General features: G+C 35.7%; 1 protein-coding gene and 1 pseudogene across 1 annotated transcript; one reads left to right on the forward strand and one right to left on the reverse strand.

Annotated features, from left to right (window-relative positions):
• Positions 1-1,654, reverse strand: LOC130973951 (WAT1-related protein At3g18200-like; annotated as a pseudogene).
• A 5,403-nt stretch (positions 1,655-7,057) lies between these two features.
• LOC130973952 (uncharacterized) lies at positions 7,058-8,377 on the forward strand. The gene has a single exon (XM_057898648.1). The coding sequence runs from the start codon at positions 7,058-7,060 to the stop codon at positions 8,375-8,377; it is 1,320 nt and encodes a 439-aa protein (XP_057754631.1).
• Positions 8,378-12,920: the final 4,543 nt, after the last annotated feature.

Raw genomic sequence — 12,920 nt, forward strand, 5'->3', positions numbered from 1 at the left:
TCATCGTTGAGCAAGGCTTATTGCGCCGACAATCCTGTAAAAAAGAGAGAAAAAGAAGAGGGGGAGGGGGGGGGGGGGGGTTCAAATTACGGAATTATGCCATTTTAAAAACTGATTGAAGAAATCTTATATTCAGGGTTAATAAATTGTTCTACATAGTACATACCCTCCAGAGTATAACTGATCACCAAGAATGAGGGCTGCCATTATAGCAACTAAAAAGGTTTGCAATGGCTGAAAGACAGCAACACATACAGGGCCACCCTTTTGAATACACCATGTTTGCAGAGATATGACAACCTCAGACGATACAATTCCCTGGAATCATCAACACATAAATGAATTCAGTTGACTTACACCAAGTTGCATGATTTGAGGTTAGATAAGAATGAATCACATTCCCGTGACATTTTCAATTAAGATTATCAACATCCGAACTATATTTCATTGATGAAGTGAAGAGTATTACAGCATATAGGATGGTAAGAAGCTCTTCTGTTGATATTATCTTCCAACGTTCCATATGAGTTTCTAAAAAGGCTTCTATAATCAAGAACTGAACTAATCCAAAGAAGAATGTAAAGGAAGTGAGTGATAGTTTTGCTGGATACTTCTTCACCACAGGAGCCTGAAAAAAGGGTTTAGCCACTTTGGTTAACATAGAAAACAATTAAGCAAATAGAGTCAGTGCAACCTTATTAAGAATGAAGCCAGGCGTTCACTAATTTGCAGTTTCATGCATGCAACTCATGATCAATAATGATTATGACGAAGACACCTGAAAAACCATCCGAGCAGCCCAAGACAAACAATGTCCAAGTAAAGTATACGCAACTCCATGTCCAGTTCTGAACTTTGATTGATGACTGATGTATGTAGCTATCTTCTTGCATCTGAGGTGTCTGCAGGTGGAGAAGAGGAGGACCTTTGTATAGAGTGATCACAGTTGCACCTCCAACACTTGCAATGGTTCCTAGAATTTTTGCCAATCCGTCTATTCTTGCAATGTTGACTTCCTCAAGTCTATAAAAAACTTGTGAATAGATCAGATGACAAAAATGTTCAAACTCAGAAGATGTGAAATGAAATACCCTAGAGCTGAGGCCATGACAAAAGTGATTGCAGGAACTGAGTTCTGCATTGCAGAAGCTAAAGTTGGAGAAGCATAATATAATCCCAACAAGTAAAACCCTTGGTTTGCAGTGATGCTATCACAGCCAATGAAAATAATGTTAGAAGAATAAAACGGAAACAAATAACTCGAAAATTGCAGGTTTTTTTTTTTTTTTTTTTTTTTTTTATTGCTTACCCTAGCAATGCTAATAGGAAGAACTGAAACAGCAAAGAAAAAGCAAGGGGTGGTCTTTCGTTCCTGTTCATTGTTTCATGTTAAAATTTTGCCAACATAAAAAGTGACAGACACTATAGGAAACTATAAAATATGCATGTTTAATCATGAAACTTACTTCTCTAAGAAATAAGCAAGTAGACTCAACAAAAGAAGGGCAATTATATTTCGATAAACAGGGTAAACAACTTTACTGACACCAATATTAAGTGCAAGTCTAGAGACAATGTCGTATCCTGTAAAACAAAATTGAAGGGCCATTAATGCCACAAGAAGCTTCACTTTTTTTGTCATAACACTTTCCATCCTGTGTTCTTGTTCTAGCAACTTAGACTTGGGTATGGAGATAAAGGAAATACTTAGAGAGACGTGCTTATATAGAGAGGGAACAATATGAAGGAACATTCAAAATTGTTCATTTTGTATAAAGTGATTATCGGCAGCTACCGATATTATTACAAAGGCATATAAGCGTTTAAAATATATCCTAAGTTATCTCTAGACTACAAAATCTTATATATATAATTTCTTGTGCTTGTTGACTTTTAATGTAATATTTTAGGAAGACAAATTGAAGGTGGATTACGTTAGCCAGGTAGTTAGAGAGTGGCCAACCTCTGATTTGCATGACCATGTTCCCACCATCTCCTTTGTAATAATTTTAGTGACATTATTATTTGTATTGATTTTCTATCATCGTCTAGTAATTTCTTCAATTTTACTATGAATTCAATTAACCGTAGGATTTGGCATGCAATTTAATAACAATAATACGAAATTGTTCTGTTCTTAAAAGATAATATATTTTATTGGTTTTCAAAGAAAATCGATACGATAGTAGTATAGTATTTTAACATTTTAGTTGCATGTAAAATGGAATAGGCTACTTCAATAAAGACATTAAAAATATCTTTTTTTCAAAAACGTATGTATGTTATGTTATTATTGGACGAATTATTAAATTAGTCAATAAATTATTTTTAATAAACAAAAAAAAATCGATTTATTATAATTATCCTATCCGATCGATTTACATAATCAAAATTGAATTATATTTAAATTTCTTTTATCAAAATAATAAATATATTCCTAATTTTTTATTTTATAGATATTTAAATTCATAAAAATTTAAAATTATAATTAAGTTCCTACAAAAAATTTTTAGACTTTTGTTCTAGCCAAACCCAAGCAAGCCAAGCCGAATCTCCATGTCTCACCAATAGCTGAATCTGTCCCAAAAGAGCCCTAGCCCTTAGATAGCGTTTGGTAGAGAGACAGAGACTAAAAGACTGAGACCGAGAGACAGAGACTAAGAGACAGAGACCGAAATAAATTTTAGTATTCTGTTTAGTGCAAAGTGAGAGACAGAAATTGAAACAAGAATAAAACTCTAATTTAATTTGCAAAAAAGATAAAATTGGAATTAATTAATTGAAATGAGGGTATATTAGGTATAAAATGTTATTAAAATTTAAGTCTCCATCTCTAAAAATTTCAGTCCCTTGTGTCCCTACTTTTTGGAGGTACTGAAATACTGAAATTTTAAGGACAGAGACAGAAATTTTAGTACCAGTCTCTGAGCCAACAAACATGATACTGCGTCTCAGTCTCCCAGTCTCTGTCCCAGTATCTCAAAACAAACGCTACCTTAGCGTCCCCTTCGTCTCCCTTTCCCACTGAACTTCGAGCTCTCTCACCTCCCTGCTCATCAGCTCTCGCAATCTCAAGCTTTCTCCCTCTCTCGTCTCTGGTCTCGCACTCAAGGTTCTCGTCGCTCTCCATGTCGCCATTTGTCACCATCTCGCACTCAGTCTCGCTCGCACGCCTTTCCTGAGCTCGTTGTCGCCGGCGGCAGAAGCAGCTAGTCCCGGGACTAGTCGTCGTCATCGCTCCATTTATCCTCACCGTCTCGCACTTAGTCGTGTGCCTTCTCGCGCTCCTCGTTGCCAGCGGCCGAAGTAGCCGGTCCCGAGGTTGGACGTCGTTGTCGTCTTGTTACTTTGAATCTCGCCGTCAGCTTCCTCCCTGCCCTCAGATTCCTTCGCCCAACCAGAAGCTGGTCCTCGATGTGGTGATTTCCAATAAATTCCTTTGTTCTTTTTTTTTTTTCCAGTTTTGTTGCCCTATTCATCACTGCACTTTGATTTTAATTTGTTGCTGAAATTTGTTGCTAAAAATATCACTGAACTAGTTTTTATTTTTGCTGAAAATCATCATTGTCGTGAATTTGTTACTATTTATCACCACCGAACCTTGAATAATTTGTTGAGCTAATTTCTTTGTTGCTTAAAATCATCAAATTTTGTACTGATTATCATCAATGAAGCTTGAATTTGTTGTTGTTTTGCTCAAATAATTACTTTGCTAAATGTTTTTGTTGCTGGAAATGTGAGTTGAATTGATTAGTAATTGAACCTTGAATTTGTTATTGTCTTGCTGAATAATCACTTAGTACATGAAAATGAATGTTAAAGGGAGATCGTTGCTAGAAATTATTATTTCTCCTTTTTTTTTTGAAGATTTACTGTGTAATATCATGCTTAATTATGCTTAGAGCAGGACAGATTTGTATGGTTGTTCATTTTTTTCCGATGATTTGCTGTTTGTTACATATATTTGGTTGCTACAAACATTAGCTAAATACATATGATTCATTGGTTAAAACATTTTCTTAATTTTTCTAAGCTTCTTCTAGTCTTTAAAACGATTGTTTACACTTTTTTAGTCTATGTTTACATTCCATTGATGTCCTGAAAGCACACTATATTTTATAGCAAAATTCCTAGGTGAGGTACCTCTTTGACTGCATGACTTTTAAAATAGTGGTGGAGTGGTAAAAATTATATTCATCTATACTTGGCAAAGTTGGCAGGGAAAGTCCACTAGTTAGAAAATGAAATAACTTGCATTATGAATTTACATAAATGGCTTTTTCATTCTAGCTTATATGATTACCATGAATGGAGCTTGTTAAATTTGAGGATGATCGGCCTTCTTGTTCGTAGACTTTGTTATTATGACATTTCAAACTATAGGATTTGCCCAAGTAATTCTAATACTTCTGTGATGTTTGTATTTATTCAGAATTCAAGGCCTGTTATTTCTTCCGATTGCCCACCTGCAATGGACGCTTTAATCGAGCAATGTTGGTCCGTGCATCCAGACAAGAGGCCTGAGTTCTGGCAGGTTGTTGAGGTGTTAGAACAATTCGAATCATCACTTGCATTGGACGGAACCTTGACTCTGGTGCAAAACCCTTTGTACCAGGATCATAAGAAAGGGCTTCTTCATTGGATTCAAAAGTTTAGTCCTTCTCATCAAAATAGTGGTCCAACACTTAGAGCAACTCCAATGGTATAAAAGTGGAGTCCTTTCTCTGACACATAAGAACTTTGAAGCGTTGGAGTGAAAAGGAATGCAATTCCTTCACGGGGCCAAGAAGGGGAGTCCCTCTGAATGGGGACTCCATACATCCAATGATAACTTGCCAAATGGCAAGTTATTTAAAAAATAAATAATTATAAAAATGTTAAATAATTAAATAATTATATTAAATAATTAAATAATAATTAATTATATTAAATAATTATATTAATTATTTAAATAATAATTAATTAAATAATTAATTTAATAATAATTATAATAATTAAATAAATTAAATAATTAAATATTTATTTAATTAATAATTTATATTAATTATTTATATCATAATTAATATTAAATATTATTTATATTTATATTATTATATTAATTTAGCCGTTGTAAAAATAGTCGTTAGAAAGTAGTTGTTACTATGTTACTGTTATTAAATTAATAAATTAATATTTTGTTACTCTATATATACCACTTAGATACATTTGTATTCTCACACTCTCTACTACTCTTCTTCATCTTCTTCTAAGTTTACAAAATCAAAGTTCTGCTACTATTATTTTTTGTTCGAAAAAATGGATCCAAACCAACTCAACTCTTTCTTCAATTACTTACAAAACTTTCCTCAAATTCCAAATACCCAACAATCTCAAACCTCAAACTCTCAAGTTCCAAATCAAAACTTCATACTACCAAATACATTTCAAAATCCAAATCCACAAAATCTCTCTAATTTCAATTTTCAAACTCCTTATAATAATCAATTTCCTATATTTCAACCGCAAAATCAAAATTCACAAACACCCCATTTACCATTTTCATCCATATTTAACCCCTCTATCGGAAATATTACTCCAACTTCCTTGCCGTTTCCAACTCAATTTAGTGCATCAAGACATAACTCATCTGGTGTTGGTGGCTCTTCTAATCCATCCTCTTAGACTCCTATACAATCTAGTCCAAATTCGTAATATTCAGATTTTGCCAACCCTCATGGATTAGATGCTATCGACCTCAATGATGATGATATTGAAGATCGGAGGCAAGATAGTATTCAACACTGGCATTGGAAAGAGGATGAGATGCTGATCAGTGCATGGTTAAATGTTTCAATTGACCCTATAGTTGGTACCGATCAAAAGGGAGAAACATTTTGGAGTCGAATTCATAGCTACTGTGTAGAATTTTGCTCCGACATGATAAGGGGGGTAGTTGCATGTAAGAAACGATGGTATAAGATCAACAAGGCTGTGGCACAATTTGCTGGTTGCTACGATCAAGCTAGTCGAAACATAAGGAGTGGTTCGAACGCTGATGATATAAAGGAGTTGGCTTATAAACTTTATTCCACAAATTATGGTCAGAAATTCACTTTTGAGAGGCATTGGAACATGCTTCGGTTGGAGCAAAAATGGAGAAGCCAACTACCTACACAGAGTGGCGGCTCAAAGAGAACCAAGGTTAGTGCAACTGGAGCATACTCATCCTCATCAAACCCAGAAACACCGTTGGCTGACGAACCCGGTGTGGACTCTCCCGTTCGCCCACAAGGATCAAAGAAGAGCAAGCGAAGAGGTAAGAGAAAAGCACAGATGTCTGAAGATTTTAGCGAAAGAAAATCATCGGTTGTCAAAAAATTATCTCTCATGGAAGATATAAGAATGTTAGAGAAAAGGAACTAATGGAAAGGGAAAAAGAAAGAGAAGAGGAGAAGGAACATAGAGCAAAGATGATGGCAATCAAAGAGAAGGAGATACAAATTCAAGCGGCAATGAAAGAATAAGAATTACAAACTCAGAGGTATATTAAAGAAATGGAGATAAAAGCAAAAGAAAGGGAAATGGATATGCAAATACTTAATGCTGACACGTCTACAATGAGTGAGAAACGACGAGCTCTTCATGAGATTGCATGTGAGAAAATAATGGCCAAGTGGTTTACTTAATAGTTCCTTGTATTCGTAGAGTTATGTAGTATGTTCTTATTTATTTATTGCGTATTACTGCTATGTGATGTAGTTTGTTTTATTTATTTCTGATGTAAGTTTTTAAATTAGTCAATATTATTGTGTCGTTATTGTTCATGAAAGTGACCGTTACAAAAGTAGCCGTTAAGTAGCTGTTGCAAAACTAGCCGTTAAGTAGCCGTTAAGGAAAATTAGCCGTTGCAAAAGTAGCCGTTGCAAAAGTAGCCGTTGCAAAACTAACCGTTACAAAACTAGCCGTTAAGGTACTTATTGCAGACACACTTATAAATATCAACTATCAATGACTCCACAACTCCACTTCAACTCTTGTTTCTCACCTCGACAGAGAACTAAAAATTACATTTCTCCATATGGCTAGAAATTTTGATGATATGTTCAATGAGGCTTTGTATGGCAAAAGAAGACGGCAAGATAACACACTCATAGATAACTGGATCGATGAGTATTTACTCGAAGATTCAGAAGAAGAAGATATCGATAGAAGCCCTATCCCACTTACTCGTAGATGGATCAACAGAGATCGAGAAGCAGGACATGATCGCCTTTTCCAAGATTATTTTGCATATGAACCGGTGTATCATGCTGACATTTTCCGACGGAGATTTCGAATGAGAAGAAATGTGTTCCTTCGGGTAGTACACGCTCTCTCAAATGTCTATCCGTATTTCCAACAGAGGGTTGATGCAACTGGAAGAAGAGGCTTGTCGCCACTTCAGAAATGTACCACTGCGATACGGATGTTAGCATATGGCGTAGCAGCTGATGCTGTTGATGATTATGTGCGCATAGGCGAGAGCACTACAATTGAATGCTTGGAAAATTTTGTTGAAGGTGTCATTTCCGTATTTCAGGATGAATACTTGCGAAAACCCAATCCAAATAACGCACAACGCCTGCTACAAATGGCGGAGGGTCGTGGCTTCCCTGGCATGTTGGGTAGCATTGACTGCATGCATTGGCAATGGAAAAATTGTCCAAAGGCGTGGAAAGGTATGTACATGAGTGGTTATCGTGGGGTTGCAACCATAGTACTTGAGGTTGTAGCATCTTCAGACCTTTGGATATGGCATGCGTTCTTTGGAGTTTTTGGTTCAAATAATGATATCAACGTGTTAGATCGTTCTCCAGTGTTTGATGATATTCTAAATGACCGTGCTCCGGAGGTAAATTATACTATTAATGGTAATAATTATACAATGGGATACTATTTAGCTGATGGTATTTATCCTGAATGGGCCACATTTGTCAAATCAATCTCAAAGCCACAAGGTGAGAAACGCAAGTTATTTGCACAATACCAAGAAGGGCAAAGAAAAGATGTGGAACGAGCATTCGGAGTGTTGCAAGCACGCTTTGCAATTATACGTGGTACAGCTCGTTTTTGGGAAAAGAAAAAGCTTGCCAACATAATGAGAGCTTGTATTATATTGCATAATATGATTGTTGAGGATGAAATAGACAGTTATGCAGGAAATTTTGCTCAAGGCTTAAAGTATGATGATGTTGAAAATGGCTTATCACAACCTCAGCTGGGAGAGGAAGATTTTGCACCATACCATCAATTTCTCCAAAGAAATGCCCAACTTCGAAATAGGCAGCATCATAGACAATTGAAGGAAGACTTGATTGAACACATATGGCAATTTCACAATGCTTGTCGTCAACTATAGAGTTTAATTATGTTTTTTCTTTGTATTAAGAAATTTTACAAATTAGTGTAACCCCGAATTATCTATTGTGTATTATTGTTATATATGAATTTATTTAATATTAATATCTTTTAATAGTGAATTATTTTTAAATTTAAATATTTAAATTACATTATTAAAAAAAATTAATTATATTAATTATAAGTATTTTAATTAATTAATTAAGTGGGACCACAACAGGGACTAAAGTTAGTTCCTTCTAATGGAGAAGAGAGAGATGCTTTGAGTTCCTATTTACTGTTTATGACGCAAAAGCTGATGTGGAGTTACTTTTTATGACAGGTGGGCCATAAACAGAAACTGGGATGAGTTCCCTACTGGAGATGGTTTTAAACCTAGATTCTCAATTTCTCATGAATCTTCTGAGTAGCCTGGCTTTTGTAGTAGTAATAGCACCCCAGGTCCATTGTAATTAAAAAATGGTAAGTTTGGAGTGTAGAAAAGGACAAGAAGAAAAAGGAGAAAAGAAAAGAAAGTTTTTTTATCTTTTTTTTTTTTAAATGCTCTGGTTATAGTAATCTTTATGAAATTCTTATGGAGGGTAAATTGGTTTGTGTATATTGAGGCGAAAGCGTGTTTATTTGTCCTATTGTGCATACACACTAATTATATTGAAGCTATGGCAATGGGTTAGGAGCAGTATTTTTTTTACCACAGTTTTCTGTTTTTGTTTGTTGTTAATACAGTTATAAAGTACTCATATTTCTGTTATTTCTTTAAAGTCTAATATCTCCAGCTATATATTATTTTAGTCATTTATTTTTAAGGAAACTTACTGATGCAAAGTCGGCAAAGATTAGTTACTTTGTCCTTATTCTGTTCCACCATGCAATTGAATTTGAGGTGCTATTACAGCATGGCTGAACGAATAAAATTGAATTGGACAATGTTGTGATGCATACAATAAAATTTGGTATATATATTTGAATTATGTGATAAATATTATTTGAAGATTGTTTAAATTTATATAATTAGATGACTTTTAGTGTAATTTATCAGTTTTAGTCAAGTGCACTTAACTTTATAAATGCTTTAAGACTTGAAAGCCGAATTTATTATACATTTCAATTCAATCATGTGCCTAGCACAGCTAGCAAAATTCAATTGCAACTTGAAGAGAAGTTGCAAGTGACGAGAGCAAAAAATGAGATCCATGAGATTGATGAAAAAGACAAGAGAGCCATAGGTTTCGCATTGATGATTAGTATATATTTTTGAGGGTGTTAAAGTAAATTATGAGATATTTGATATTTTTGTTCTTTTCTAGCTGCAATATGAGTATTCAGAGTAACTTAATATTGCATAAAATAATTAAATTCTATGAATTTATAGGAGATGATTTTATGTGACTTTACTAAATTCAATTGGATCAGTTGGACTAGATTTAATGCATTTCTGTATAACATGATTCCCATTTTGATCTCGTGCATATCTCATGACATGTCCATCTAGCTCACGAACAAGCTGAGCTTTTTGTTCAAGTTCAATGACCTCAAGTGCCTGCATGGGAGTAAATCAAAATAAAAATGTGGCAATACTATTAAATTTGGAATAGGGACAAGGTTAAAAACATGTTCAAAGCTTGATAGTAGCCATTATACTTCAAAATTATTATATAACTTTTAAGGTAAATAAAACTAGTTACCAGGGACAACCAAGTAACAAAATTGTGGCTTAAGCACTTAGTGCAACAATGGAGTTTTCTTGTTAAATGCGTGCGAGAAGCACAGTAGCTCTCATCGAACTCTGTGGAATGAGTTCTTGAGAGGAGAAGAATGTGAAAGTAGGATGAAAAATAGAGAGGTTGGAGATGCAGAGAAGATGAAGGAGAGAATAAAGGGAAATAGTTTTGTGAAGTGAAACAGAAAGATTTTGGGGTTTTCTATTAGTCATGAGGCTAGTATATATACATCAGGGAATGAATTCATCTGTAACAAACTTATCAAGTGACCAAAAATATCTACAACTAATTATCACTTTGTTAGCTATCTCTAACTGCTTTGATTTACAAATTAATTATCTCTAACAAACTATTATTAACTTATTGGACTGAACCAATCAAGTCACAGCCTCCCGCAAGCTAGGACGATGGAGATCAAGCAGTCCTAGCTTGGACAAATTGGTGGAGAAAGGTCCTAGTGCCAAAGGTTTGGTGAGGAAGTCTGCCAATTGATCAGCAGAGGAAACGGGCAATAAGTGTATCAGGCTGCTTTGTAGCTTCTCACGAGTAATGTGGCAGTCAACTTCAATGTGCTTAGTACGCTCATGGAAGATGGGATTGGCGGCAATGTGAATTGCAGATCTGTTGTCACAAAAAATGGTAATCGGAGCCGTAAGTGGCATGCCAATGTCTTGGAAAATGAAAGAAAGCCACTGGGCCTCGCAAGTAGCATTTGCTAATGCACGATATTCAGCTCTAGATGAAGACCTGGAGGCGGTTGATTGTTTCTTGCTCTTCCAACTAATCAATGCTGACCCATGATTGTTTCTTGCTCTTCCAACTAATCAATGCTGACCCAAGATAAAAACAGTAACCAGTGATTGAACGTCGTGTATCTACACAAGCAGCCCAATCAGAATCGGAAAAACCAGTTACTGAAAAGTCAGAATCAGAAAGAAAGAAAAGGCCAAGTGTAGGACAACCCTTGAGATACCTCAAGACCCTAAAAGCTGCCTCGAGGTGAGCAGTAGTTGGGCAGTCAATGAATTGACTCAATCTGCCCATCACATAAGAGATGTCCGGACGTGTGTTGGCTAGATACATAAGGCGACCAACTAGTTGCCGGTAATTGGTGAAATCAGAGAGCAAAGTGCCATTTTCGGAAGATAGTTTCGCATGGTAGTCCATGGGGGTACTGACAGGTTTGCAATCCAAGAAACCAAAATCTTCAAGAATGTCCAAGGTATATTTTCGCTGACAAAGATGAATACCTTTGGCTGAACGTGCAACTTCCATGCCTAAGAAAAATTTCAAGTCACCAATGTCCTTGATTTTGAACTTGTCATGAAGAATTCCTTTAATTCGATTAATCTCCGAAATGTCATCCCCCGTGAGCACTAAATCATCGACATAGACAAGGATAATGGTGATCCCTGAAGCTGTAATTTTGGTAAAAAGAGAGTGATCCGAAACGGACTTCTTGTATCCCGAGGTAATAAGTGTGGCTGTCAACTTCAAATTCCATTGTCTACTTGCTTGTCGCAAGCCATAAAGAGATTTCTGTAACTTGCACACCATCCCTTGCTGTTCATCCAAGCCCGGAGGGATTTTCATGTAAACATCTTCATTTAGATCGCCATGTAAGAATGCCGTATTGACGTCAAGTTGTTTCAAGTGCCACTTCTTAGCTGCTGCAACTGCTAACACTAATCTCAAAGTAGTCATCCGAACCACAGGGCTGAATGTATCAATGAAGTCGACCCCTTCAATCTGTGTGAAACCTTTCGCAACCAAGCTAGCTTTGCGTCTTTCAATGCTACCATCTGCATGAAATTTGGTTTGGAAGACCCACTTGCAACCAATGGCTCGCTTACCAATTGGAAGTTTGCAAACTCTCCAAGTATTGTTTAACTTCAATGCCTCCAACTCACTTTGAATAGCCTCTCTCCAGCAATGATGAGCAACAGCCTCCTCATAAGTGCGAGGATCAGGATTTGAAGAGACGGCCAAACAAAAAGATTTGTAATTAAAATTTAGCTTATTATATGAAAGAAAGTTAGAAATTGGATATCTTTGAGTAGAAGAAGGTGCTAAACCTGCTGTGGCCAACATACAATGATAGTCCTGTAAGTAGGAGGGTGGTTTGCGGTTCCTAATAGGTCTTGTTGATGCAATAGGAATGATGTCAGCAGAAACATGTGTGCCTAAATTCTGCTGAGATACAGGGTGATGTTGTGTTGTATTTAAATCCTCATATGGTGTGTCTAATGAATGAGACTCATAATGATTTAATGAATGAGATGTATTATTTTCTAATGAATGTGCTGCATTATTTTCCAATGAAATAGGAATGTCAGGAGAAGTTGCATTTGAAGAATGCGGTGATGCAGGTGAGTGATAAGTGCAGGAAGTAAATGGATCTAAATCTTGAAATTGAAGATTATTAGTCCTGCAACCAGCACCAATAGTTGAAGTGTAAGTAGAATCATGCAACTGTGAAGAATGAGACAAGTAGGGAAAATAATTTTCATAGAAGATAACATGTCTTGAAGTAAAGATCTCCCTAGTATTAAGATCAAGTAAAATGTAACCTTTTGTACCATCTTTAAAACCCAAGAATACACACTTCTTAGCTCTAGGGTCCAATTTAGTTCTGCCATGAGCAAGTGTACCAGCATAAGCCAAGCATCCAAATGCTTTCAAATTTTGTAAATTCGGCAAAGTTTGAAATAGAATCTGATAAGGACTGCTATGGTCTAAAAAAAAATGCTTGGAACTCGATTGATCAAATGAATTGCATGAGCTATGACAAATTGCCAAAAAATTTTAGGTATGTGAGACTGA

This window comes from Arachis stenosperma, chromosome 4 (genome assembly GCF_014773155.1).
Source record: "Arachis stenosperma cultivar V10309 chromosome 4, arast.V10309.gnm1.PFL2, whole genome shotgun sequence".
In the NCBI taxonomy this organism is placed as follows: domain Eukaryota; kingdom Viridiplantae; phylum Streptophyta; class Magnoliopsida; order Fabales; family Fabaceae; genus Arachis; species Arachis stenosperma.

Bases quoted from the DNA above. Each gene is read 5' to 3' on its own strand.
- LOC130973952 (XM_057898648.1), top strand. From the start codon at position 7,058: ATGGCTAGAAATTTTGATGATATGTTCAATGAGGCTTTGTATGGCAAA.